The sequence below is a fragment of the Physeter macrocephalus genome, chromosome 16 (assembly GCF_002837175.3).
Source record: "Physeter macrocephalus isolate SW-GA chromosome 16, ASM283717v5, whole genome shotgun sequence".
Classification (NCBI taxonomy): Eukaryota; Metazoa; Chordata; class Mammalia; order Artiodactyla; family Physeteridae; genus Physeter; species Physeter macrocephalus.
Window position 1 is genome coordinate 102,581,971 of NC_041229.1, and position 27,491 is coordinate 102,609,461.

At 60.3% G+C, this 27,491-nt stretch overlaps 1 protein-coding gene across 4 annotated transcripts; it reads right to left on the reverse strand.

Moving 5' to 3' along the window:
* Positions 1–2,114: 2,114 nt before the first annotated feature.
* On the reverse strand, positions 2,115–22,563 carry ATG2A (autophagy related 2A). 4 transcript variants are annotated; one of them, XM_028501350.2, is made up of 41 exons: positions 22,313–22,563; positions 20,056–20,218; positions 19,778–19,930; positions 19,534–19,636; positions 19,000–19,135; positions 18,753–18,851; positions 18,368–18,464; positions 18,115–18,279; positions 17,870–18,010; positions 17,095–17,332; positions 16,861–17,005; positions 16,670–16,762; positions 16,050–16,208; positions 15,696–15,939; positions 15,244–15,340; positions 14,964–15,120; positions 14,155–14,297; positions 13,935–14,074; positions 13,692–13,849; positions 13,077–13,227; positions 12,741–12,940; positions 12,557–12,637; positions 12,247–12,353; positions 12,074–12,166; positions 10,332–10,402; positions 10,031–10,107; positions 9,350–9,520; positions 9,082–9,208; positions 8,780–8,994; positions 8,044–8,252; positions 7,645–7,780; positions 5,968–6,168; positions 5,640–5,741; positions 5,471–5,555; positions 5,242–5,377; positions 5,086–5,155; positions 4,826–4,908; positions 4,468–4,589; positions 4,171–4,325; positions 2,873–3,025; positions 2,115–2,785 (listed from the first exon to the last, which is right to left on the reverse strand). In XM_028501350.2, exons 1-41 carry the CDS (start codon positions 22,481–22,483, stop codon positions 2,549–2,551), a joined length of 5,784 nt encoding a protein of 1,927 aa, XP_028357151.1. In that variant the 5' UTR covers positions 22,484–22,563; the 3' UTR covers positions 2,115–2,548. The 4 variants fall into 4 exon arrangements, 3 of the variants coding, with proteins under 3 accessions (XP_028357151.1, XP_028357150.1, XP_028357152.1); XM_028501349.2 differs by having other exon boundaries at positions 5,083–5,155; XM_028501351.2 differs by lacking the exon at positions 5,968–6,168 and having other exon boundaries at positions 5,083–5,155.
* Positions 22,564–27,491: the final 4,928 nt, after the last annotated feature.

Genomic DNA, 27,491 nt, shown 5'->3' on the forward strand with positions numbered 1-27,491 from the left:
TCAGGGCTTGTGAGGCCATGCTGGCCTGCACTGTTAGGAAGCCACCTTCCCTTCAACCTTTGAGTCTGTCCCCTCAGTGGGGAGAGGAAGGAGGTGTTGTCTGGGGTCCCTGAGCTGGCCCAGGACCCCTGGGGGAACGGACCTTTCTCCTGCAAAGTGTGTTCTCCTCCCCACCAGACAGGCTCTGGCCCAAGAGACTGGCCCAAGTTACAATGCCAGTCCTGCTGAGGCCTAGGGGATACTTTGGAGACCCCAAATTGGGCTATGTTCCCCTTTCCCAGCAGTGGAAACCGGCCCTGCAGGCCAAAGAGGCTGCCCAAGGTCACAGAGCAGGCCCTTGGGGGTCCATCCTGCCCGGCAACCTCCCTGAAGTGGTGTCCTCCCTTTTGGGATGCGGTCAAGGTGAGGTGAGGGCAGGAGTCCTCTGCCTGGGAGGATGTGCCTGCGAATGAAGACACTTTAGTTGGTGGCCCCCAACCCCTACCCCAAAAGCCCAGCAGGCCCTTCCGAAGACCCCCAGGCAAGACTAGGTACCTGGTCTGGCAGAGGCAGTAGCAGCAGCAGAGATGCTGCCACTCAGTCAGGAGTCCTGACCCCCTTACCCCACGGGTGGAAACTGAGGCCCAGGGGCTGGAAGGGACTTGCTTGGGTCACTCAGTGGTTGCCTAGGTCCCTTCCTCTCTTCCTCAGAAGGGATGGGCTCGGGAGCACCCCGGGGCAGAGAGGCTGCGGGGGGTCTGACCACCCGCGGGAGGCTCTTACCTGGGTGCCTGGCTGGCCCTCGGGGCGCGAGGAGGAAGTGGGCCACCCTGAGCCCAGCGCCTTTTGAGCTGTCGGCCCAGCCCCTGGCTGCAGTTAATGATTATCCTGCCGCCTGTCAATACCGATCACAAGTGAGGTTCAAAGGGCGTGAAACCCTGGACTGTGCTCGGGCAGGGTGGGGCGGTTCCAGGAAGAATCAGACTGGGCCCCCGCCTGCCCCTCTGCGTGGCATCAGACCCCAGCCATCAAAACCCCTCTCCCCCGTCACTGCGTGACCGTGGGCAGTGAGGACCCTGGGGTCCACCAGGACAAAACTTCTGCCCTGCTCACTTGGTGCCCAGATCTCCCTCACTGAGGAGGGGCCACCAGGCACACAAAGGGGGAGCTAGGGGGGCTTTGCTGACACCCCAGCATGGTGAGGGTTCTCTACGACCATGCCTCTTAACCTGGGCCTCAGTTTCTTCACAGGCCCTCCCATCTCAGCCCAGTGCTACTGGGGAGCGGGGCGGGGAGGGGCATGATCAGAGCAGCCCTTTCTTCCTTGTTCACAAGAAACAAGGTACGGGGTGTTGGGGGAGGGGGTGGACAATAGCAATTTCCCCATCCCATGTAAGTTTCTGTGCAAACATCACTGTCAGGACCCCTTCCAGCCAGAGTGCTGCCTCCAGCGCCCCTCCCCCTCCAGTGGCCTGGAGCTGGGACCCCAGGGCAGAGGTTCCAGTCACCTGAAAAGCTTCTGCTAGGGAAGGCAGCAGCAGCCTCCAGAAGGCCCAGCCTTCCAGGAACGGCATCACTGACCCTCGTGGTCCCTGGGTCAGCTGGGCAGGGATTACCGGGAGGGACCTGAGGCTCAGAGACCAAGGGCGTGACCTCACGTCACAAGGTCAGAGTCTGAGCCTCCCTGGGGCACTCCACAGCCCTACCCTTTACTCTGGTCCAGCGTCCTCCCCGCGCACCTCACACCTGGCCCCAGGTAGGGGAGGATCCTGAGCTCTTTCAGGCATAAGGCCAAGACACGTGGTCTGGGCGAGGTGGGCTCCAAGGACCATTCCTCCTCCCCTCTCCACTCCGCGCCGGCCACGCCAGAAGTGGGGCCAGGGTGGTGCCCCCGGGAGAGTGGCGAGGAGCGCTCAGCGTGGCGGCAGGGGAGCCAAGGGAGGGAGCCCCGAGGTGGGCAGGTGACTGGGTTAGGCCAGGGGCGGTGGGTAGGGTGGTGGTGGACTGTTAACCCGCTGAGTGGGCGGAGGGGCTGTGGCAACCTCTGGTGGTGACAGGGGAGGTGCTGGGTGCAGAGATGGGGATGGGGCGAGTCAAGGGCAAGGCTGAGGCTGGGGCAGCGCAGGTACACAGGATGAGGGGGCTGGCGGTGGGCAGTTTATTCCACTGCATGCAGACACTGACCCACACACTCAAGGAGCTTAAAAATACATTGAACCACAAGGTGTCCATTCCCCCATCTCCCCCGGAGACACAGAAAGACACTTGGCTGATCTGAGAGCCTCCACCCTGGAACAAGGCAGCAGTGTGGGCCCGGGTGATGGTGGGGGCAGCGTCCTTTCTCTCCAGAGGAAAAGTGCAGAGGCAGGGCCGAGGGCCCAGGCAGGGAGGCTCCACTCTCACGGCGACTGGCAGTGGGCGGGCCAATGAGGGTCCTTCCCGGTCCATCCCCTGAAGGCCTGGCCCATCCAGCTGTGGGCCCCAGCTCTCGGGAGGTGCGGGAGCAAGTGCCACCGGGCTGGCCAGGCGAGGCGGGCAGGCAGCGCCCTGGGGTCCCGGGTGCCGGGGCTCAGTCCCGGGCCTCGTCCAAACGCCACTTGAGGGCGTGGTCCTTGTGCGCGTCAGGGAGGATCTGGTTGCGCATCCCCCCCAGGAGGTTGGACGTGGCCTCTGTGGCTAGGATGAGGGGCTTCACCACCGTTGGGGGCAGCTGGCGGATCACGCCCCCCACAGCGCCTGTCAGCCCCTTCTGTTCATGGCCCCGAGACGCCACCTCGCAGATGGTCTGAGCTGTGTCCAGGATGCCCTGTGGAGGTTGGAGGTCAGCGCCGGGGTCTGTGGGGGAAGGGGGGGTGGATGTGGGACGAATGGGAGCAGGGCTGGGCCTCGTTACCTCTCGCACTGTGTCGTAGGCCTTGGCCACGCCCTCCCGAAGGTCGGCCGGCTGCTGGCCCTTCCGCAGCCTCCGCACAGAGCGCTTGTCCTGCAGGGAGCGCGAGATGGGCGCTGCCGGGGACAGGATGTCATACACCGTCTCGGCTGTGGCCTGGGGGAGCACGGCGGGCACCAGATGAGGAGAGGGGGCCTAAGCACCTACGACCGGGTGGGAGCCCACCCCGCCAAACCCTGCCTCCCCCGCATCCAGGCTTTACTGTGCTGCTCCTGGGGTCCTGCCAAGCTCCCACCACCCAGGTCAGGGGCCTGCAGGTGGACTGCATGCTTCCTGAGGGGATTCTCTTAATGTCCTCTGGACCCACACCCACCCCTCTCCTGTTGACCACCGCACCCGGCACCCTGCCCGTCTGTGGGGTGCCACAGATGCAGCCTGAGCTCAGCGCACGGCCTTCCCCCTCCTGCTCCTTGCCAGCTCCAGGGGCGGCCCTGGCAGAAGCCTGGGTTCCCCTGACCCATCCCCACAGATCACTAAGCCATCACTGAGTGTGACCCTCTGTCCGCTGGCTCCTCTGTTCTCTCGCCCCCAGTGTCACTCCTTCCCCCCCCCAACCTCCTCACCTGGCTGTGCTACACCGCAGCTTAATGCCCTGGGGGTGGCCCTCAGATGCCTGCTTATCCCTCCAGCCTCCTCTCTAGAGACCCTGCCCCCACCCCCCAGTGCATCTGCAAGCTCACTCCTCATCTCCGAGGACTGGCCACAGACAGCCTCACCCCCGAGGACTGGCCACAGACAGCCTCACCTCCGAGGACTGGCCACAGACAGCCGCACCTCCGAGGACTGGCCACAGACAGCCTCACCCCCGAGGACTGGCCACAACACCTGCCTGTCGGCCGCTCTACTCAAGAACCCAGGGCACTCACCTGCAGCTGCTCACAGGATAACCCCCTGCCTTCCCGTCTGGGCCCGGCAAAGCGTGAGGCCTGAATGAACCAGGGCCAGTCCGCGGGCCTCGGTTTCTTTGTGGGTAAACAGAGCCACCCCCCTTCCCTCCCCGTCAGGACACAGCCACGACCAGAGACCCAGTGGGCTCTCAAGCCTGGGGGCACTCACCCTCCCACATGGGAGCCACGGTGGGCCCCAAGCCAGTCACTCGGCCTCTTTTCTCCGTGACTGTTCCTCAAAAGATACCACATTCTCAGATGGCCTACCCTCAGTAGAGCTTTGGGGATGGAATCGGGCGCCGTGGAGCAGACCCGCCCTGCCCTGCATGGCCTGGACGCTGGGGGCCCACTCACCTGGATAGCCTGCACCAGCCGGTTGCTGAGTTCTAAGGCGGCTGAAGCTGTGGATGAGCCGAAGGAGGCAGCCCCCCGCTGCAGCCCCCGCATGAGGCGCCCATCCTTCCTGTACTGCTCGATGGGCAGCCACAGCAGGTCCCGGAACCCTTGGACTGGGGGGACGGGGTGGTCAGAGATGCCCAAGGCTGCCCCCACCTACCCTGCTCTGGGACCTCTTCCACCTATTCCCAATAGCGGCTTCTAGGCTGCCCAAGAGTATGGCATTTTCAAGAGCCCCCAAAGTCAGAGACTCACAGAGCTGGACAACAGAGTGCATGGGGCCCACGCCCCCCAGCAAGCCAGGCAACTGGTTCTTTCGGATGTCCTGCAGCCACTCATTGAGAGCGTAGCCCAGCACCTTGTCCACACCCAGGAGCCTAGGAAGCGGAGAGAAGAGGAGGGTGGGGTGGGGCAGAGCCACACGCTGAGGGGTCACAGGGCCGGGAGGACCCAAGGCACCCCAACACTCCCCACGGCTCCACCCAGCCCCATACGGAGGGATTGACTATGGCCATTTCACAGAGCACAAACTGAGGTCCCAGAGGGGTGACGTCCTGGCCAAGGCCACAGTCAGGAACAGAGAAAGGGCCCTGAGAGAGGCCTGGAGGCTCACCCATGCCGGCAACACAGCCGCTTTAGCTTCAGCTCGGAGCAGTTGAGCTGGGCCAGGCCTATGAGGAGGCCTGCGAAAGTGCCCTGGGGAGGGAGGAGGGGTTGGAGTTTACGTGACGGCACCCAGGCACCCGCCCAGCTCACAGGAGCCACTAGAGGCTGACGGTAGCCGGTGGTGCCTGGACACGGCCCTGGCCCCCTGGCCTCCAAAGAGCAGGCCACAGCTGGGCAGGATGGGGACCGGAGAGCCCCGCTCACCACCTGGTCCACGGTGACGTGCTTGCCGTGGTAATCCAGCCAAATGGGCACCTCGGACGTGAAGCGGAACTCCCTGGGTGGGGAGTGGGGAAACGGGTCCTGTGGTCACTGGCCTGATCCCCTGCAGCCTGGCCCGGGGCCCCCAGCCCAAGGCCCCACCTGAAGTAGATGGGCTGCTGCTCAGCAGGGGAGGCGCCGTGTCTACCGCCTGCGGCCTCCTGGGAGCTGGTGGTCTCCACCCCCTCGGGTTGCCCTTCCTGGGGGCCGCTGGGCTGGACTGGGGTCTCAGGGTGAGCTGGAGGAGAGGCGGGGGACAGACCAGGGATGGGCCCAGGCATGGCTGTGAGGCCGGAGGCCCGGACCCGCCCCTCCCTGCCCAGCGGCTCACCTTCAGTGGAGGTCTCCGCCGGGACCACAGGGGTGATGCTGGCCGCCAGGCTGGTGAAGAAGTCCCTGAGGAAGAGCAGAGCATCCTGCCGGGGGAAGGCGCAGGCCAGAGTCAGAGGCCTGGAGGCAGCGGGCTCACCTCAGGCTCTGCCCCCACGCAGCCCACTCACCTGATCCACGTTGAGCCGCAGGGGCAGCAGTGAGACGCGGAGACAGCACTCGGGCCCACCCAGGTTGGTCATGGGGGCCACGTGCAGCGCCTTGATCTTGAGCTGAAGGCAGAGGGTGAGCTCTGGGCACCCACTGGGCTTCAGGCCCCCGGCCCCCACTGCTCCCCCCGTCGGTCCCGCACATGCTGTTCCCTCAGCTAAGCCCACCCGAGCCCCGCCCCGCTCCCAGGCTCACAGACAACCGGGGTGTGTATGTGCACATGCACGTGTGTGCACGCGAGCACGCGTGTGTGCCCTGCTCAGGGTGGACCGTGCGGGCGGCCTGTACCATGTTGGAGTGGGTGCGCCGTGGCATCCGCTCACTCGTGTGTAAATACAGGAATTTGTTGATCTGGGAGGAGGCCAGCCGGTCTCGGACCTCGAGCTCCTGTACAATGAACACCTGGCGGGACAGCGGCTGCTCCTCCAGCTCCTCGCCGGGGGCTACGGGGCCTGGCTCTGCCGGGTACACCTCATGCTGGAAGCTTACCTGCGGGGTGGACGGAGGCCTGAGCGGCAGGCGGGGCTGGACAGGGAAGGGGGCTCACCCCAAGCCCCTCCTCTCCCGGCCCAGTCTCAGTCCCACAGCGGCTGCCACCTGGACGCCTCCACACAGCTGTGCCACAGGCACTTCAGACTCCCCACGGCCACAATGAACTCGACTGCCCCCCGAGAATCCACCTGCCCCCAATCTCCCAGCCTTCCCATCACCCGAGTGGCACCTGTCCCCCTATCACCCTAAGTGCGAACGTTGGTTCGGTCCTCCCCCTGCAATCTCTCTTATCACCACGGCTGTCAGTTTTGCTTCCTGAGAACATCTCTCCAGGCCCTCCGCACTTCTGTCACCGCCACAGCTGCACCTGGTCTCGGAGCTGCCGTCATCCATCCCCTGCCCGGCCCCCCTGCTCGTGCCCTCCAGCCCCTCTCCACCCACCCAGAGGGATCTTTGTAAAGCGTTTGCCCACCCACCTGGCGCCCTGCAAACTCCTCACTGTGGCCTGGCGAGGCCGTGCTTCTCCCTCCAAAGCCCGCCCTCGGCCCTTGCCCTTGACCTGGAGTACGCTGGCCTCTCTCGTGCCCCTGACAGGTCAAAGCCTCCCTCACCGGCGGGTCCTCGCCCCAGCCTTGTCTCCCTCTCACCCGGCGCTGGCGCTGGCACTGGCTCCCCGGCCCGTCGGGTGTCCGAGGAGCCCACTAAGACTATATATACAGATGCTCAAATGTGATAAATGCTCTGAGGCACAGCCCCCTGAGCCCCCTCAGCACAAGCGCCCTTACCAGCTCAGGGAGTGGGTCAGTGCGGGCTCACTCTCAGTAAGCGGCACTCGACCTGCACAATTTCTCAGGTCGGTCCGGCCTGCTCTCTCCCTCACGCACATTCAGTCCAGCAGCCCAGCCCGTGGTTCTTTCCACCGTCCCTCTAGTAAAAACCAAAACCATCCGTGGTCTACAGGGCCTTACGCGGCCTGGTCTGGGTTGGATCTCCGGCCTCATCTCCTACTGCCCTCCTCCCTTGCTCAGCTGCGGTCTCGCTGGCCTCCTTGCTGCTCCCGGAACACGCCAGGGATGCTCCCGGCTTGCGGCCTTCACGCTGTGCCCTCTGCCTGAAAACCTCTCCCTGGCTCACTGTGGCCTCACACCTTTGTGCAAACGGCACATTTTCACGAGGGCTTTCCGGCCCTCCCCAGCACTCCCTGTGCCCCCTCTGTTTACGTTCCCTGAGCATTTATCACATGTGAGCGTCTGTATATCTGGTCTTACTGGGCTCCCTCCACTACGACACAAGGGACAGGAAGGCAGGGTTTCTGTCTGCTTTGCTCATCGCTACATCCAGCATCTGGAACAGCATGGCAGCAGCGGACCTAGCACAGGACCAGGGGCCCGCGGGAGTTCCCGTGGAGTGAGTGCTAGCTGAGCAGCAGGGACAGGAGGGCCTGGCCCGGTGCCCCACCCCGGCTGGCCTCACCTTGCTGAGCTGGATCTCCATGAGGACATGGTGCTGCCTGCCACTGCCCCCCTGCGCACGCCAGGAGTTCTGGGGCCGGTTGGGGCCGGAGCAGCGAGAAGGGGAGCTCCTGGGGCCTGTGAGGCCTGCTCTTGCCCTGGGAAGAGGAACAAGGGACAAGCTGACTCAGGGGAAGCCCCTTTCCTCATTCCCTCCCATCAGAGCAGGACTTTCAGCCTGGGGCAAGAGACCCTCTCCGGGGAGGTAGGCGGGGCAAGGGAAGAGGAAGCGTTAAGGCCAGAAGGTGAGGATCTGGTTCAAGGTTACCAGCTGCTGAGGGTTAGAACTGGACCCCGGCCCGGGCCTCATCTCCTGGGGGCCCCACTGCCACAGCTGCCGCCTGCGCCCTCTCCTTCTCACCTGTGTCCGGGGTGGGGGCCGAAGTCTCGGCCCCCATAGAGGTGCCAGACAAGGGAGACCTCGCGCAGCACCACACGACTGCTGGGCACTGGGAAGTGGGCAGGTGCCCGCAGCAGGTCCGCGCTGCCCAGCGGCTGTGAGAAGTGCCCGTCCTGCACTATGATGGGGTCTGGATGCAGCTGTGTCACCACGGGCTCCCCATCTTGGGGCTGCAGGGAGGAGACCAAGTGAACATATGGGGCACAGACGCTTTTCCCAGTCCAGGCCACCTGCTTTCCCCTCATCCTCACGTCTCTCTCCCCTTTTTCACAGAAGATATTCTCACGGGCAATTATGCTGAGGAGCCCGAGTGGCCCTGGCTCCTGCCAGCCCTGTCAGGTCTCGCTTGCACGTGACAGTGAGTTCAGACAGCATTCCCAGTGGCACCTGGGGGCCAGGAGGCCAGCACCGTTGCAGCCAAGTGGCTCCCCCACTCTCCCGCTAACTGCCCTGCTCCCGCCCCTCCCCCTCCCCCTGAACGTCACAGCCCCTCTGCCCAGGACGCCATGCCCGTCACTTCCTCTGGAAATCCGTCAGCTCCTTCAAAGCCCAGAGTGAGGGCTGCCTCCCCCGGGACCCAACCCCGCTTCCCCACTGATACTGACCACCTCCTGCCTCTCTCACAGTGGGAGCTCTAGAAGGGCCTAGAACTGAGCCACCCTCTTCCAGGCCCCTGCCCAGCCTGCCCACCACACACCAATATGCCCAGGCCAGGAGCGTCAAGGATGCAAAACTCATCGCTGTCCAGAGTGTCTCCATCCCCCTCCTCCTCCTTCTCCTCTTCTTTGGCCTCTGAGTGGGACCCCAGGCTGCCAGTGGGGGCCCCAACCAGGGGCGAGGGGGGCTGCGCCCCACTCCGTTCGCCTGGGAATAGGTAGACCGACACTGGAGAGGCCTGAAAGAAGGGGCTCCCTGTGGGGGAGAAAGAGGCCGGTTTAGGGGGATGCCCGACGGGGGTGTCTGATTGTGTCTGCTGGCCCCAAAGCATCCTGAGCCCACCTGAAGCCTGGGCCAGCTCCCGCAGGCTACGCTCTGTGTCCAGGAGGGCGTCGGTCAGGTCCCGCTGGTTGATGAGGGCTGTCTCCACTGGGGGGCATGAGGGCAGGGAGGCAGGGCTCTCCGAGAGCTGGGCCAGGCAGGGGAGGACTGGTGAATGCGTGTCAGGAGGGAAGGGGGGCCCCAGGGCTCCCCCATCACCAGGTCCCTGGGGGCCATGGCGGGGAGGGGGCTGGGCAGAGCTCTGGTGGCCCGTACGGCCAGGCCTCACCTGTACCTTCTGGCCGGCTATCTCCGTGGGGCTGGGGGGCCGGGGAGGGGGGTGCAGGTCGCCCTCACTCATCACGTACTGGAGCAGGTTGACCAGCAGGGCGCAGGAGTCAGCACAGCTATGCACGTGCATCACATTGTTGGAGCAGCGCAGCTCGAAGAGTGGCTGGCTCTGTGGGGTTGGGGGCGGGTATCAGCCCGGGTTCTAGCCCCACCGGACTTAGACAGGACCGGGCCAGGTCTCCCCTGGGGCGGTCAGCCTGGGGCGGTCAGCCAACTGCCCTTTGAACACACGGGCTAACTGAGCCTAGAGAGTAAAAGGGGCTTCGCCCAGGGCCGCCTGAGGAAGCAAGAGTGCACTCCCGTGTGAAGGACTTCGAGCACCCAGTCTCCAGCGAGGCGGGGCCCGGGATCTCCCTTTTACAGCTAAGGAAACTGGGGACCCAGAAAGGCTGACTCCTGAGGCCCTGCTTTTTCGTGGCTACAGCTGCCTTCTGCTGGCAGGGTTCATATGGAGGGATGTCCACCAAAGGTGTGGCCCTTCCCAGGAGGGAAGGGCTGTCAGTGACTGGGACCTGAGCCCAGGCCCAGGGAGCAGAAGCAAAGAGACGGTGCGTGGGGAAAAGTGCTCCCCCGGCACCTGCTCTGGCTCTGGGGGACCCTGGGCGACAGCCACACTCACCAGTTTGTCCTCAGTGCTCCCCTTCCAGGTTTTGATCACGAGCTCCAGAAGGTCAACGTCCAAGACACAGACATAATCTGAGGCAGAAGGCAGGAGAGGCTCCCGTTGCCTCCTCCTACCCAGCCCCTGGCCCCCCTGGGAGAATCTAGGGTTTGTCTGGGTGCAGCCCTTGTGTGTGTGCACATGTGCGTGGGCGCTGAGAACCTGGCCAGCAGCTGGGTGAGGACAGCGGGCTGCTCTGGGTATGGCCGGGGGCCGCAGCCCCTCAGAGGGGAGGGAGCCCAGTCCAGGCCCTGCCCACCTCGCCGCAGATCCAGGGTCTCCATCTCACACTTGTCGGACAGGTACAAGGCGGAGTCGTCGAGGATGAACCTGGGGGGGAACGGGGCTGAGAAGGGCCGGGAGCCGCTGCAGGCGGCAGCTCCAAAGGAGCTGGCAGGGGTGGGGCTCGCTCACAGAGACGGGCAGAGGGGGCACCAACAGGGGGTCCCAAGCCCACAAGAGAAGACTAGTGCTGGGTCTTCTCTGGCCTCGGTGTTCTTGTCTGTACAGCGGGGAGACTGGGCCTGGAGTCTTGTACCACAGGCCCAGACAACAGCACTCGAGGCAACCGGGCAGCATTTCTCTTTCTCCAAAAACTTCCAGCTTCTCCACCTCACCTGGGCCTCATAGCAGCCCTGGGAGGGAAATGTCCTGTCTTCCCCCTACAGCCTGCATTGCTCTTTTAAAATAAGTCTTTATTTTAATGGCAACCTAACATAAGCTCCTTTCAAATATTTAAAAAATATAGCTAATCCCGAATTCTGAGACAAGGGCCTCATACGGTCAGCCCTCCATATCTGCAGGTTCTGCTTCTGAGGATTCAACCAACCGCGGATCAAAAATATTTTTTTAAAAATCCAGAAAGTTCCCAAAGGCAAAACTTGAATTTGTCATGTGCTGGCAACCGCTTACATAGCATATACATTGTGTTGGGTATTAATAAGCAATCTAGAGACGATCTAAAGTATATGGGAGGGACTTCCCTGCTGGCACAGTGCTTAAGAATCCGCCTGCCAATGCAGTGAACACGGGTTCGAGCCCTGGTCCAGGAAGATCCCACATGCCGCGGAGCAACCAAGCCCGTGTGCCACAACTACGGAGCCTGCTCTCTAGAGCCCGTGAGCCACAACTACTGAGCCCACATTCCACAACTAACGAAGCCCGTGCGCCTAGAGCCTGTGCTCCACAACAAGAGAGGCCACCGCAATGAGAAGTCCGCGCACCGCAACGAAGAGTAGCTCCCGCTCGCCACAACTAGAGAAAGCCCGCGCGCAGCAACGAAGACCCAACGCAGCCAAAAATAAATAAATTTAAAAAAAGAAAAATAAGTATATGGGAGGATGTGCATGGGTTATATGCAAAGATTGCACCCTTTTATATGTGACTTGAGCGCCCCTGGATTTTGGTATCCACGAGGGGTCCTGGAACCAATCCCCTGTGGGATACCAAGGGACAACTGTACATCTCCATCCTGTCTTTTCTATGAAGCCACACAGAGATGCATACAAACTCACCCCCCAAAATCTTAAAAAACATATATATATATAGTTTTATATCTATATATAAATATCGTACTACGGCATTTCCCCGTATTTTTCAATGTTATTCTTAAATTTGACTTTAATGGTTGAGTGGGCCACGTTTACTGTCCGAGGTAGTAATTTGGGGGCATTTAAGTTGTTTCAAGTTTTGACTATTTTAAATTATACTAGAGAGGCATTATATTCTACCGTTCTTATCCTTCTATCCTGAGGACAACCAGCAGAAGTGAGATTATCAGGTCAGAGAGCTCAAACACCTTGAAGGCTCTGATTGGAAGGTCTGACTGACTCTGGGAAGGTGAACCCCCGTCTTGTTCCCCAGGGAGGGATCACCTAAATGTCCAGAGAGGCTCAGGCTGGCCTGAGGATATACAGCAGGTACACAGGACCCTGGGGGAGTGGCAGCTGCAGCCAACTTGGGGTGGGATGGACGGGGAGTCCGGGTGGGGGAGCTGCATACCTGAGCAGGAAGGTAGAGGTGTCCATGACGATGTTGCTGGAGAGGGTGAAGGTCTCAGCAGTGACAAGGACACGTACAGGGAGGTGGAGGGGCCTGGAGGGGTGGGTCACATTTGGGTTGGGGCAGGCTCCTTACACAGGGGCCCCAGCCCCCAGCCCCCTAAGCCTGGGTACCTGTAGTCCACGGCACAGGAGAACAGGTGTACGTGCAGGATGGTAATGACCGTTGGAGGCACGTAGCCCAGCACTGGGTCATCCAGGACATCCAAGAACTCCAGCAGCTTTGGAGGCCAGAGTGAAAGGGACAGGGGGGAGAAGGGGGCCTCTTTCTTCCTCAACCCCCCCCCCCAACCCCAGCACAGCTCCCCAGCTGCTGCCCATCAGCTGTCTGTCACACCCTTGCCCAGGGGCTCCACCCAGAAGTCGGCTCCAGTCCAAGGTCAGCTCTGGCCCGGCCCACGGCCCCCATGACACCCTCCCTCACCTGGGAGTGCCAGCTCTGTTCTGGCAGGGCCATGTAGTGGCGCAGGGTGGCTCTGTGCAGCCGCAGCGTCACCAGGAACTCCTGCGGGCAGGGCACAGTCAGCAGGGCGGCAGCCCAGCCCTCCAGGCACCAGGGAGGCAGTGGCCCTGGCCAAACAGGTGGGCAGAAGCAGGCGCGGCTGTACCTTGACGTTCCTGTGAGGGTCCAGTTGGATGCGCACCGCGGCGGACAGCACGCGGGGGCCCCGGCCCTGGCCTTTGCGGCCCACGCCCCCTTGCTCAGTCGTCCCTTCCTCCGACGGGTAGATGGTTCGGGCCAGCTGGGCCGGAGGAGCCAAGGCGGGCAGCTCCAGGCGACTGGGCAGCAGGTAGTCATCCACAGCCGCTGAGGAGGCATCTGGTGAGCCCCCTGCCAAGCTGGCTGATCACCCGCTCCACCCAGGGCACACGTCCCTCCTGAAAGACCACCCCTGCCCGTGTACCCTAGAGACCCCACGGCGACTGGCCTCCAGCCCTCACACCTTGGTGGTAGAGTGTCGCCTTTTCAGCTTCCAGGCAGAAGTAGCCGAGCCCCGGCTGGCCTCGGTACTGGGAGACGCTGAAGACGGTGCCCTGTTCCACGTCCAGCACCAGCTCCCCGTGCGTGGCCTCCAGCCGCTTCCCGCACTCGTCCTGCAGGCAGCATGTGGCTCGGCCTCACCGGCTACACCTAGCAGCCTCCACACCCTCAGGGGTGAGGGCGCCTCTCGGAGCGCGGGCCTGGCTAGGGTCGCCTCCAGCCTCGACCCAGAGCGCTGGAGGTCCGGAGCAGCACCTTCTCTTTTGCCAGAGGGGAAGGGTCATCCCTGCCCTGTCTACCTCTGAGCGCCAGATGGTGCCCATTCAGACCCCTGGCATGGTACGGTACGTATAGCAGGCGCTAGTAAGTGGCTGACGGGGCGTGATGGGAGGGGTGGGGGGGCATGGGTGGGTCAGTGGGTGGCGGGTGGGTGCCACTGGCTGGACAGGCCGCACTCGGCCCCCGGTGGGGCCTCTGTCTCCCACATTCCCCACTTGGAGCTGCTCACACCGGCCTTGTTCTCCTGCCAGTGGGGGCTCTGGAGTCAGGGGCTCACCTGCCCTTGGGCTGTGCTCACCTTGGTCTCACAGTGGGCCGTGATCCGACCCTTCAGCACCGTCACCAGTGTAGAGAAGGTACTCTGGGAGTGAGGGCTCTGGGGCTCAGGGGCAAGGCGCTGGGGGGTGCCTGACGCCCCCACTGAGAAGTGGGTGTCCTCGTCGTCCGAGTCCGAGTCTGGGGGGAGAACAAGGAGCCGAGTGGGAAGGAGACCTGGGAGGGCTGCCCCGGCCCCAGGGCCCCACCAGGGCCCCCCTCCTACCCAGCCTGAAGGCAGACTTGCACATCTTGAAGCTGTCGTGCCAGAAGCCCGAGGCATCTGGGAGGCCAGTGGGGCAAGTGGCAGGGGTGGGGGTGGGAAGCAGGTCCGCGGGCTCCCACATGAGCAGGTCGTTGTTGATCCTGAGAGGGCAGTAGGACCACGGCGGTGAGGGAGGCCCGGCCCAGCCCCTTGCCACCCCCTGCCCTGCCCACGTCGCCACCTGTTGTAGAGGCTCTCATAGACCTCCTTGCTGGGCAGGAAGATGTGGGCGCCGGGCAGGACCACTTCCAGGCTGCAGCGGGACAGCGCCAGGGTCCGGCTCTGAAAGGTCCTCATTTCCTCCGGGTCTCCAGGAATCACCATCTAGGTGTGGGAGCAGGGAAGGGGATGCGAGAGATGTCAGGGCCTGCCGCCGGCCTTAGAATCAGACCCAGGTCTGCTTCCTGGACTCCTATCGTTCGTTCATTATGAGCCCTTCTCTGCTGGGATGTATGACAGCCATCTTGTCTGAGGCGCTGATTGCATGCAAACCCTGCTCCGAGGGCCTCGTTTATGTTAACCCCTTTATCCTCACGACAGGCCCATGAGACAGGTCATTATACCCACTTTCCAGATGAGGAAACTCACCTGCAGGTAACTCTCCAAGAGGTTAGACAACTTCCCTAGATGACACAGCCACTGAGTGCCAGAGGCTGGATTCGAACCCAGGTCGTTTGGCCCAGAGGCCAGGCCCCTACCTCTCACTCAACCCTCATCACCTTCAGAGAAGAGGATCCTGAGGCGCAAACGTACCCTGCTGATAAACGGCTGATGGGACGGGGTCGTGATCTTCCCCACCGAGGGCCCACGTCCCCTAGGCGCTGCCCTCACTCTTGGGCCCCCTGAGACTCCCCACAGACCAGAGACAACGGAAGAAATGAAATTCTCACTGGTGCCGGTTCACTTTTTCTGGTGCCCCACGTGGTCTTGTCCCCCTGACCCAGAGCCACCAAGTGGCTCCCGTGAGACCCAAAAGGCCTTGGACCTCACCTCTTCCGTCTCGTACATGGTTCTTTTGGAGGAGAAGGGTGAGGGCTCCGGCTCCCGAAGCTCGCACAGATTCTCGGCCGACAACTCCAGCTCCTCTCCCTTCTCCAGGGCCGCTTCCCACTGTGCGCTGAGCTGGGGGTTCAGGGTCACCACTGCCCTGCCAGGGCACAGGCCCGTCACTGGCCTGCAGGCCCCCAGCCCCTGGTCCCAGGTGGCCTCCCACTGCCCTCAGTAGCAAAGCCCGCCTCTCCTGTCTGCTCCTCCCAGAGCCCCAACTTACTGGGGCAGGAAGTACTTGTGCCCAGGGCTCTTGGGATCCAGGGCTTTGGAGACCCGCAGGCAGGGGACAGGTGGCTTCTCTCCGTCTTCGTAGGTGACTGGACGGGATGGGGAGGGGCGGGGGGTTGTCACTGCCACCTTTCCCCATTTCTTCCTCAAGGCCAGGTGGGTCAGTGGGGGCCTGGAGCCCCCCATGACAACTGTGTTTTACTGTGTACAGACCTGTGCCCTCCCTCGTGCCCACAGTCTGCGGCGGCCCAGGGATAAACGGCCCACTCTGCCCGCTGCCCAGAGGAGCCCAGGGATACGCAGTGCTGGTGCCTCACAAAGCAGATGAGGTCTGGGCCAGGGTCTGCCCCCATCGTGACCCAGCCCCTTCCGTGGCCCCACGCCCACCTCTCCTAGAGGCCTGAGCCCCCTGCCCGAGGGGCTGTCTCCTGGGGGGGCTCTTACCATGGAGGTCAGAGCAGGTGAGCTCCAGGCGGGTGGGGGCTGGGGGGCCAGGCCCACTGCTCAGCTGTGACCGGAACTGGGGCTCGGTCAGCTCCAGGCGCAGCTGCTCGGCCCGCACGGCCCCGCCCACCCAGGGGTCCCGCTCCGGCCGCAGGTCAGCAATGGGGAAGCGCAGCTGCAGCGTGGCCCGGGGTGCCGAGAGCCGCACCACTGCATGCTGCTCGGCTGCCGGCGGGGGCTCTGTCTGTGGGAGGGGGGCGGTCAGAGCTGCCGCTAGCCCCCCCGCCCCCACCCAACTGTGGCCGAGAGCCAGAGGGCCCACGGCCTGCTCTCCACCCTGGCTGCGCATCTTACCAGCAGGCCAGCCGGCTGCTCGGGAGGGGGTGTGGTGGCCTGGTGCAGCAGGGCAGCGAGCCGGTCCAGGGCCCCCAGCTCCACATCTGCCTGGAAGTCGGCCAGGTCCAGGGCCAGTTCTGAGTGACAATGGCAGGCAGTTGGGCGCCGGGGCCGGCTCTGAGGGTGAGGGTGCCCAGGTCAGCGAGGGCTGTGGGCTGGGTGAGGGCAGGATGGGCAGGGTTCCCCTTGAGCAAAAACAGAAAGGACACAGAGCCCTCCCAAGCTGTGAGGAGAAGAGCTTGGGTGAGGAACCCAGGAGGGGATGGGGAGACCTTCACCGCCTGCTCGGGGCAGACGACCGTGCTCATTTAACGAAAAGCACCCAATACTTACCACCCCCAGCCCTGGAGGCTGGCAGGGGTTTGCCAAGATGAGCCAGGAGAGGGGCTAAGAGAATGGCATGCATATGCCCTGGAAGTACTCAAGGGCTCCGGGATGGGGAGGTGTGCTCTGGTTTGAGCACAGGTAAGGGGGGTGGAGGGTGGGAGCAGGGAGGCACCAGGGGAGGCCGGTGGGGGGGGCAATAATACACCATGGGAAACAGCCAAGGGCCCCGGGCCTGGAGCAGGGCGGGTTACCTTGGGCAGCCGGCGCAGGGTCTGCGTGTGGTGCAGGCGGGCACAAGGCTGAGCCGAGGCCTGGGACCGCAGGCTGCTGGGGAAGCTCAGGACCTGGGACGGGACATGGAAGACGACAGGGTCAGGCCGAGCCCCCAAGCCCACCCTCACCTCTAGGCCCTGCCGTGCACACGCTGGCTCTGAGCCCTCACCTCTGTGTACTCAGGCTCCGAGGTGCCCCTGGGCCACAGACACTCTAGCACCTCCAGCTGCCCAAAGTGCACTTCCGTGCTGGTGATCCGCCGGCCCCTGCTCGTCCTCAGCTCCCAGGAAAGCTGTACAGCGGCACCCGTTAGCCTACGGGGAAGAAGCTGGGCATCAGAAGGCGGCCGAGCTTCTGGGGCTCAGGGAGTCCCCTCTAGTTCAGGCCCGCCTTGGGCTTGTACCGGACATGGCTACAGGGACAGGCCCTCTGGAAGCGCGGTCGGAGATGGCAGAAGTCATGGGAGCCGAAGGACCCATCCTTGGTGGCATCGAACTCCGCAAAAAAGTGGGTGGTGAGGTCAGGTGGTCCGGAAGACGGGGCAGATGTCTGAAGCAAGGTCAGGGTCACACCCCCCAAGGTCATCTTCAGCAGCGAGTCGGGACGCAGGGTGTTCGAGGGGGGCGCAGGGGCTGTCTTGCCTGAGAGGACAAAGGCTTCACCAGAGGCTCCCCAGGGCTCACGGGCAGCCCAGGTGAAGGGACAGTCAGACACTGGGCTAGGGGCCAGGAGAAGCCCTGGCCTAGCTGGATGGCGACTCTGGCCAGGGGCTTGGCCAGGCATGGGTGACGTGAAGGCTTATTATGCCAGACGCTGAGTCCAAGCTCAGTTCAACCCGCTCAAGGAAGCTGGAAGAACTGGAGGTGACGAAGCACTTACTCAGTACCTGACGCATGCGATCTCTCAATAAACATCAGCCCAAACGTGCAGGCTGGCAGGGTCAGATCTTATCCCTTTTTTATGGAAGGCGAAACTGAGTTTAAGCGCTTGGCCCAAGGTCTCTAACTCCGAAACCCAGGTTCTGTCCATCGCATCGCCACCTCCCCTGAGAGTTCCCACGGAACCAAGTCACCAACGGTGGACCCCCAGGCAGCGCTGGAGGCCTCCCACGTGCACGTAGCAAAGATGACACCGGCACCAAGCCTCCTTCCAGCTCTTCCTGCCCCTGGAGGACTCACCGGTTGGGGGAGCCTGAGCAGAGAGCCGGCGGGAGGCCGTGTTGCTGTGCACAGAGGCGCCCAGGTCTACATCGGAGAGGGAGAGCTCAGACAGAGCTGAGGCCACACTGCTTGTGAGGCCCGCCATGGAGAAGAAGAGGTCTGTGGGCCAGAGGAAGGGGGTCAGAGAAGGCCGGGCTCAGCCCCCTGACTCCTGTGCCCACAGTAGACACCCCGCCAATTGCTGGCTCTGGCTCCACACCCACCAGTGCTCTCCAAGTTGACAAGGGGGTTCGAAAGGGCGTCTGAGCTGAGGGGCTCAGCTACATTCCCCGCCTGCAGCTGCTGATTCAGATCCTGTTCAATCAGCCACAGGTCTTCAGCACCTAGTGGGCGGCTCTTGTTCAGCTTGTCGACCAGGCCCTCGGGGTCTACGGGGGAGGACACTTCCTTGTGTCAGTCCAGTCTGGCCGGTGCCTTCCCAGCCATCCCACTCCCTGGACCGCCCAGAGGCCTCACCTGCAAGGCTCAGTGCGCCAAGCAGTTCCTGAAGCTGCTGGAGCTGCCGTGGGGTCAGGAGCAGGTGCAGGGAGCCCAGCTGCCCACACACCTCCAGCTGGGGGTGGAGGAAGCAACCATGGAGCCTACAGCAGCCACTGCCACCACCCACGTGCCCTCACCCTGAGGAGGCAGGACGCCGGTCGCCAGGCTAAGCTCTGCCACCAACTAGCTGTGTGACCCTGGCTCCAACGTGACCACTCGGAGCCTCAGTTTCTCCACTTGCCTAGAAGGCAGTAATTTCCCCCACTCAATGACCCCGCTCCGTCCCAGGGAAGATCAGCATTGCTGAGGAGGATTCTAAGATGGGGCATACTCCCTCCTCCCCAGGGGCCTGGAGACCCACCTTGGGGCCTGGGAAGGCCTCATGTTGCTTCAATTTCACTGTCAGCTCCAGGCACCCTGAGCAGCTGCCAATCTGCAAGGGAGGCTCTGGGGGTCCTTCCTGGGAGACAAGAAGACATGGGAGGGGAGGGATTGAAAAGATGCAGCCAAAGATGGTCAGAAGGGAGGGAGAGGGGCAGATGGGTCAAGGGCCAGAGAGGACAGGGATTAGAAGGAGGAAGAGACTGTGAGGACCAGCGTCGGCCCACCTGTGGGCAGAGCTCCTCAAAGTGCAGGCGGACCCCCGCCAGCTGCAGCAGCTTGTGGAGGAAGGCAGGGGGCTGGTGCACGTCCACTGGCGGTGCCTGGCTTGGGTCTCGCACGGCCTCATCGCAGTACTCTAGTCTGGGGAGTGTAGGATCAGCTCCTGCCCAGGCCACCCTCTCCCGACACAGCATTCTGTTCTAGGAGTCTGGGGCCAGTGAAGTCTGGCCTGCAGAGCCGTCCCATCATAGCCAGGCCATCCTGGACCTCCGCGGCCATTGTTCCTCAGACCCTCAGCGTGTCACCTGATCCCGGGGGCCCAGCTACCCTGGGCCTCTACCACTTGGCCCCGGGACACCACTCCAGGCTCACAACACAGTTCGCCGCCCCCTGCCCCGGCCACAGCCCAGGCCCACCCAGACTTGCCCTGACACTTCCCAGGAGCCCAGGCTGGGGGTGCAGGCGGGGCCAGGGCCACTCAGCAGCCCCTCACTCCCCCTCCTCCTCTCGCCAGCCCCCCCCGCTCAGTCTGCCCCTACCTTTGCACGTGGCCTTCCACTGCCACGCCACGCTCCCCATCACCGGGCGAGTGCTCAACCCTCACGACGGTATCCAAGAAGGTCACCTTGATCCTTCGCAGTACTGAGGGGTGGGGAGGGGTCTCAGGTCAGGCAGAGCCGGCAAGGGCCAGACAGAGTTTCCCTGTCAGGCGGCAGAGTGCTGTCTGAGGCCTTTGCCCTGCGGGCCACGGAGGGGCACAGTGGCTGGGCGGGGCCTGCTCACCAGTCTCAATGGTCTGGGCAAACATCTCCAGTCCTTCCAGGGGCTGTGGTGGCTCAGAGGGCTCGGGCAGCCCATCCCGCAGGCACTCCTGGGCCAGCTGCATGCTCGTGGTCATGCACGAGGCCCAGCTCTGTGAGTCGGCAGCCCCCGGCCCTGCAGGTAGGAAGGAGGTCTCAGGGCCGGCAGGCCCAGTCAGCTCCTGGGTGCCCAGGCCCACTCGCACCGCCTGCTCCCCCACCCCCACCCCCACCCCCGCCCCAGCTTTGCTCTGCCCTCACCCGGGCCCTGGCGGGGCTGTAAGGTGAGCTGGAGGCCTGACACGTGCACGGTGCAGTGGTCGGTGAGCAGCGCGGCCCAGGGCACGGCCACCTCGATAGAGCCCACGAAGCCTTCCACCAGCTCCAGCGGCGACTCCACGGACTCCAGCACCTCATTCACAGACTGGGAGCAGGCAGGAGACAAAGCCAGCTCAGGGAGGCCCCAGACCCAGCCGTCTCCCTGGCTGCTGCACTCCTTGCCTGGCTGTTCCACCTTGGAGAGCACCCTTGCTCCCCCTGTCCGTCCACATGCTACTTACAAAATCCTACCTTTGCTCAGCTGATCCCTGCTCTTGGCCTAACTGAGCCCTACTCTTGGCCCGCCCTACTACCGTATAGTCCAATGTGCCCAGTCTTCCAAACCAGAGGAGGGGAGAGCTGAAGGACACAGAGGAGGGAGCCAGGCAGAGGGGACGGAAGGTAGGGTTTCAGGCATGGGCATAGCACATGCAAAGGCCTGGCAGAGAGAACAGCAGCAGCCCACATTTATCTGGGCGAGCGTGGAGTTTAAGGGGAGTGTCCAGGAGAGGCAGGCAGGGGGCTGACCTGAGCTGGAGGGAGGCCCCCAACTCCAAACACTTGGGGTAGCTGTACTCTCTCTGAGGCACAAGGCTAGAGCCCCTGGTTACAAATAGGGGAGCAGCCCCCGCACCAGTCTGGGAGCAGCTCCCTGAGGGCAGGAGCCCACCTGCCTTCTCTGTGTGACTCCAGGTGCTCTGTGTGGCGCCACCCAGAGAGGGCCTCAGTAAACACTTGTTGGAACCATGAATGAAATACACGGCAGAGTTAGGAGGCCCACAGACATCACGTGCAAATTCCTCACCTACAGATCCACAGATGGGGAAACTTGAGGCCTAAAGAGAAGGGACTAGCCTAGTCATCCAGTGTACTATGGAAACTGAGACTGAGACCCAGGCACTTGGCTTCTTTGGGGGTCTGCAAGGGAGGGGCTGCAGGCCCGGCAGCCTGGAGAAGGGCGGGCATATTGGGAAAGCACTTGCATTCCACCAGGGCCCAACTCCTCCCTGGAGGCCAGGCAGGAAAGCAGCCTAGCTAGGAGCCAATTCAAATCCCCAACCAGAGGGCAGGGCGGGTGGAAGTATAGAAAGGCAGCCTAGAGGTCTGGGCCAGCCTAAGAGGCTGAAGTCAGAGGTCAGAAAAGGTCTCCCGCACTGGGATTCACAGGCAAGAGGTGCTGCCAAGTCTGGGGTCAGGGGTCTCCGCCTACCCCACGTTTGCTCAGGAAGACCTGGTCTACCCTAAAGCCCAGCTTTTCCTGCCCAGACTGTATCGAGGCCAGGCACCCTGTCTGCTCCCCCCAGAAAACTGAGAAGCCCCTGTCCCCATGCCCACCCCTGTTGCTCTGGACTGGAGGGTTGACCCAGTGCCAGCCCTGGTCTGGCGCCTCTAACGGGTGGCTCCTTTGCAACTTCCCAGGTCAGCTGAACCGTGAGACACAGCTCCTCACTACCCCCAGCCGCAGGCCTCTGACCCAGAGCTTATTCCTCTCTGCTTCCCCAGCATCTCTCTCCTCTCCGCCTAAGGCCAGATCTCTCCACCTTTCCTCAAGGGCTTTCCTCTAGGTGGGGATGCTGATGCCCAAGCTCCTCCCCCAAACACCCATTCAGTCCATCCCACTCTCCTAAAAGCAGGAAGTAGGCAGCGATGGCAGTCACACAACGTGTTGATCAACAGGGGTGCTGACGCGGTTGTTGACATCCATATCCAGAGATGAACGCCACCCACCGAGCCAGGATCGTGGGGCCAGGAGGTCAGGGCACCTTTCCCACAGGTGCCCACAGCAGGGCCCTGGACCCCTGCCAGACTTCCCTAACGAGCTGTATGCCCCAACTCTGTCACTTCCCTGGCCTGGTCCCACCAGAGCCCCCTAGTTGCCGAGGTTCCTCCTCACCCTCTCCTTAGCCCCTTGGCACCACGCTCAACTGAGGCCCCCAATCTGATACACTAATTCTGGCATTCTCCAGACAAGTGACATCCTGCTGCCCAGCTTCAGTTTCTCCTCCTGTGAAGTAGAGGCAGGGGCCCCTTCTGTCCAGCTTCTGGCTCTGGAGGCGATCAGCTGACCCCTGGAAAGGGCCGGACGCCCAAGGCCTCTCCACTCCGGTGCCTGGTCCCCTAGTCCGACCCTTTCGCAGGGAGCCTCAGGAGGCTGCTCCCCCCAGGCCGACCCTTCCAGGGCTCGGGCCTGGATCCTCACCCAGATCTCCAGGTGTATATCCCGCAGGACAACGCTGCCCTTGTACAGATCGAGGCTGAGCTGGTCCAGGCTGAGGTGCTCCTGGAAGAAGTGACCCAAGTAGTGGTGCAGCAAGTAGCGGCAGACCCGCTCTTTCACACAGTTCGACCACGGCCACAGCCATCGTGACATCTCGGAGACCGCCGGGCCCGGGCCGCCTCCACTCGCCGCCCGCCGGCGTTCCCCGTCCGGTTGCGCCGTTCACTAGAGCCCCAGGCTCACCCCGCCGCCTCTCTTAACGCCAGGCCGCACCCCCGGACGCCTGACCACGCCCCCCACGCTCACTGCCATTGGCCACTGCAAAGGGCAAGGCCTACTGATTGGCTGCGGGGGCGGAGCCTTCAGGCGCGAAAAAGGGACTGGGCTCTCGGTAAGATATAGCGCTCCCAATATTAATTTACGCTTGCGTATAAATTCTGTGTGGGAGGACCTTTAACCTCTCTCCTACGGGCTCCGGGAGGGCTGTTGCTTGAGGTGCCGGCCCCTCAAAGTAATGCGCATGTGCTGACTCGTCCAACTAGTACTTGAGGTAGTTGGCGAGGATTTAAAGGGACAGTGTCCCATTAAACTTCGTAAAAAGCTTTCCAGAGGCATACTTAGTGTGAGCCCAGTACGCATCTCTAGAAACGATTAAGTGAAAACATTTGCATTTTACAAAACGCTTAACCTTCCGCTATCTCATTCAACCCCCACAGCAACCTCTAAGGTGGAGATTATTGTCACCATTTTACAGATAAGGAAACAGATTTATAAAGGTTGCTGTGAGTCCACCGTGAAGGAGGTCTCACCTGGAATGCTTGACCGGAGATTAATTGATCTTCGTTCTCTCTGTACTTGGTCAGGCCTCCAGCCCCTCCCTGTAATAATAATAATAATGGTTTTTAATATCGCTAATCCTAGAATTCAGTAAAGAATGGATTCTAACCCCCTTGAGCAGAGGTTTATTGTTTTGCACAGCCCTTGAGATAAGAATGTTTTTTAAAAACATTATTTATTTATTTATTTTTATTTTTATTTTTTTTGGCTGCCCTGGGTCTTGGTAGCAGCACATGGGATCTTCATTGCGGCTTGCGGACTTCTTAGTTGCAGCACGTGGACTCTTTAGTTGCGGCATGCGAAGTCTTAGTTGTGGCATGCATGCAGGATCTATTTCCCCAACCAGGGATTGAACCCGGGCCCCCTGCATTGGGAGTGCGGAGTCTTATCCACTGGACCACCAGGGAAGCCCCCTAAGAATGGTTTTTACATATTTGAATAGTTGGAAAAAAATCAAAAGAAGAATATGATTTCATGACGTGAAAATCCTATGAAGTTCACAGTGTGTCCACAAATAAAGTTTTAGTAGAAGACAGCCATGCTCATTTGATTAAGTACTCTCTAGGGCTGCTTTCTTGCTATAGCAGAGTTGAGTACTTGAGACAGAGGCCTGCAAAGCCTAAAATATTTATTTTCTGGCCCTTTATAGGAAAAGTTTGCCCACTCCTGCTCTACAGGTTTAGTCACACAAGCTCCCTTACATCATGATGACTACCCACAGGTAATTTTTTTTTTTTTTTTTTTTTGCGGTACGCGGGTCTCTCACTGTTGTGGCCTCTCCCATTGCGGAGCACAGGCTCCGGGCGCACAGGCCCAGCGGCCATGGCTCACGTGCCTAGCCGCTCCGCGGCATGTGGGATCTTCCCAGACCGGGGCATGAACCCGTGTCCCCTGTATCGGCAGGCGGATTCTCAACCACTGCGCCCCCAGGGAAGCCCCCCACAGGTAATTTTAATTCCATTTTAGCCTTACTAGGGAGATGGACTCTACAGCAATCTAAAGCCAAAAGTTGGCCGGAAGCAAGGGCAACCACCCTGGCCTGCGGGTCAGGGATCTGGATTCCAGTCCCAGCTCTGTGTGGCCTCAGGCAAGTCACTGCTCCTATTGGTGAGACTGTTTTATCCCCCTTAGCCTGGGGTTGGGTTAGTAGGCTGGACGGCTCATTACCTGGAAGGGACTGAAGAACAGCCTCTGAGAGAATTGTGGGAAACACTAGGAAGGCCCCATTCTAGGAGACTGGCTAATAAGATGGCTGCTCAGAAAATGCTTGTGGATTGAATCAAGAGGTCTGCCGGACCCCCATGACAGGCCAGTGGCAGAGCTGTGTTCATCGAGTGTTCATTAAATTAATAATAAAAATAATAGGCACCATGAATTGAGCCCATGTGATGTCCTGGACTCTGGGCTTGTCACTTTACATGCATGACTTCATCTGCCCTTCACCACACAGGCTCATGAGGGAGGCACTGTTGCAGCAGAAATAGAAATGAAGTTTTCCCTCTCCTGAGACCAAGGTAAATAAAGGGAACAGTGAACAGGCTAGAGAAGAAACATAACCTGGCCTGAAAGAGTGAGTCAATCCTATTTTTATTTTAACTGTTACTAAACTGTAATGTCTGTAGTTAAATTTGCCCTTCACAAAGCTAACCTGTCACCACTAATCCTGTGTAATTTACATTCTGCACCTGGTATTTGCTCCCCCTATAATCTCTAGTAGCAAATCACCCCTTGTAGCTGTTTGCATTTCAGAAAGGAGGTCCCAGACCAATAACCCAGAGACTAACGGACCCAATTACCGGGTTGCTGGACCCAATTACCGGCTTGCCTGACTCCAGCAGTGACTGGTTTGAAATAATGCAAGAAGAATGCAAGACATTCACGATTTTGATCCTTATCACTTACTTCGGACTGCGAACTCCCCTGTAAGGATCCCTGTAATTCCCCAGAAAGGGGGGCACAGTTCTTGAGATGCTAGCCTACTGTGTCTTCCCTTTGCCTGGCAAAGAAAATTTAAAAAGCCTCTCTATTTCTTTTTTTTTTTTTTTTTTTTTTTTTTTGCCTCTCTATTTCTTACCTTCCAAATCTCTGTCTCCCTATTTTCCCTTTGCCTGGCAAAGAAAATAAAAAAAGCCTCTCTTTTTTTTTTTTTTTTTTTTTTTTTTTTTTGCCTCTCTATTTCTTACCTTCCAAATCTCTGTCTCCCTATTTTTATTCGGCATTGGTGTACAGGGAGCCAAGATTTTTGGCAACAGCACTATTAATACCCCCATTTTACAGAGAGGAAAACTGAGGCTGTGTGCCTAAGTGCCTGTGGAGCAAGTGAATGAACAAGCATCACTTCTCCTCCCAAAGGCAGTGAGACTAGAAGGGCAGATTCTGGAGTCTAGGAAAAGTTGTCCTTATGTTCCACCTAGGGGGGAGCTACCATTCCCCTGCAGTGGGAATGGAGAGTACCACCTGCAAAGGGTGAGGACACCAGGCCATTCCCTATATCCAGACAGACCTCCAATCTGGGGTGGCTGCTTCCTAGGTTGGCTTCCTGCCACTGAGGCTGCACTCAAATCTTGTCTTTCATTGTAACTTTACTAGGAGCCACATCTGTCTCTCAGAAATGGGTGCTTGTGAGTCCACTCCTAAGCCTGATTCCCTCTGTGGCCAGGACACAGTGCAGTGTCTGTGCCACAACAGAGAAGTACATAGAACTCAGAGGGATAGAAAGTTCCTTCCTGCCACCTCCCCCTAGACAATACACAGTGAACTCCACAGAAATCCAACAAATACAGTGGCCCTGGGTACTGGACAACTGGATCTCAGAGAACTCAAGGGGTCTGGAAAAGCATGGGGCCAGGGTTCCACCCCACAGAAAGAAAAGGAGAGGGCCAGGCTTTGCGGGGCTTATTGGGGGCCTCCCCACATCAGATAGGTGGGAACTTATAAGGCAAACCAGGTTCTCTAGGCCTCAGGGGCCCTAGGGGGAGGCTCTCCCTCCCCTAGGAATGGCCCACCCAGAAGAAGCCCCTCTGGGAATTTCCTCAGTGGGATCATGATAGGTGTAAAATTGATCACGGAAGGTAGCCTGGGGGCTGTGGCTTTTGACTTGGCCATGGTGGAGGGCCTGGATTTTGCATTTTGTCTAAATTGTGGTAAAATATACATGATAAATTTTACCATTTCTAAAAGTACAATTCAGTAGTGCTAAGTGTATTCACATTGCTGTGGAACTAATCTCCCGAACTTTTTCATTTGCAAAACTGAAATTCTATACTCATTAAACAACAACACCAAACGGGGTGAATTTTGTGGTACGTGAATGATACCCCAAGAAAGATGATTTAAAAAATAATTTTCAAATCCCCACCCCCCATGTGACATTGTATCTATTCTGAGACACAGTTCAAAGGCTATTTCTTGCAGGAAGTCTTATGTGTGTCCTCCACACTTCAGTGCCCCAGTCCTCAAACTGAGCACCCCCTTTGTACAAAGCACCAACCCTCCATGGCCAGTCTGGCCCTGGAGACCCTCAGAGTTCAGGGCACTAGCCCCCAGGGGACCTGGCGTGGGGGACTGGCACTGGCATGCTCCTGACTTAGGCTGGGTGGTGGGGGCCTGGACTGTGGTCCCAGCTTTGATTGTAGGCTATGTAACCCTGGGCAAAGCACTTCTCCTCCCTGGGCCTTGGGGTCCTCACCTGGTTGTAGAAGGCTTGGTGGGCCTGCCCTCCCCCAGCTTTTTCTGCAGGGGCGCGGGAGAGGCTTCATCTCCTGAGCCTGGGAGATGGGCAAGGAGGAGATTATGGGTTTCCAGTTGACAGACGAGGTCACCAAGAGCTAGATGGACAAGACCTGCTGAGCAAGGGGTTTCATCCTGGATCTCAGCCTGGCTACACTGTGGCCTTTGCTCTTTATTGCTCCAGTAGGTGAGTACCTCTTGGGCACCCAGTCTCCCTCTGCAGGAGGGAAGGTGGCTGGGTGGTTCCACTGGGGTACTGAGTGGTCAACAAGGCCTAAGGCAGAGTGAGGAAGACTCTAAAAAGGGCCCCATCCCACTCCCTGACTTCATCGCGAGGTTTCATTGCCCACTCCTGATGCTCACGTGGACCAGCTATTTATTTAGGCAAAACTGCTGGGTGGAAGCAGAAGCAAGAAGAACTACAATTCTGCAGCCTGTGGAAGGAAAACCACACTCACAGAAAGACAGACAAAATGAAAAAGCAGAGGACTTTGTGCCAGATGAAAGAACAAGATAAAACCCCAGAAAAACAACTAAATGAAGTGGGGATAGGCAACCTTCCAGAAAAAGAATTCAGAATAATGATAGTGAAGAT

Bases quoted from the DNA above. Each gene is read 5' to 3' on its own strand.
- ATG2A (XM_028501349.2), bottom strand. From the start codon at position 22,483: ATGTCACGATGGCTGTGGCCGTGGTCGAACTGTGTGAAAGAGCGGGTC. The intron at 13,850-13,934 runs GTAGGAGGGGGG...TTCTCCCCCCAG, and splicing joins CAAGTCTGCCTTCAGGCTGG to ACTCGGACTCGGACGACGAG. The intron at 8,253-8,779 runs GTGTGTGGTGGG...TCCTCCCTGCAG, and splicing joins CTCCTGGCCTGGGCATATTG to CCCCAAGATGGGGAGCCCGT.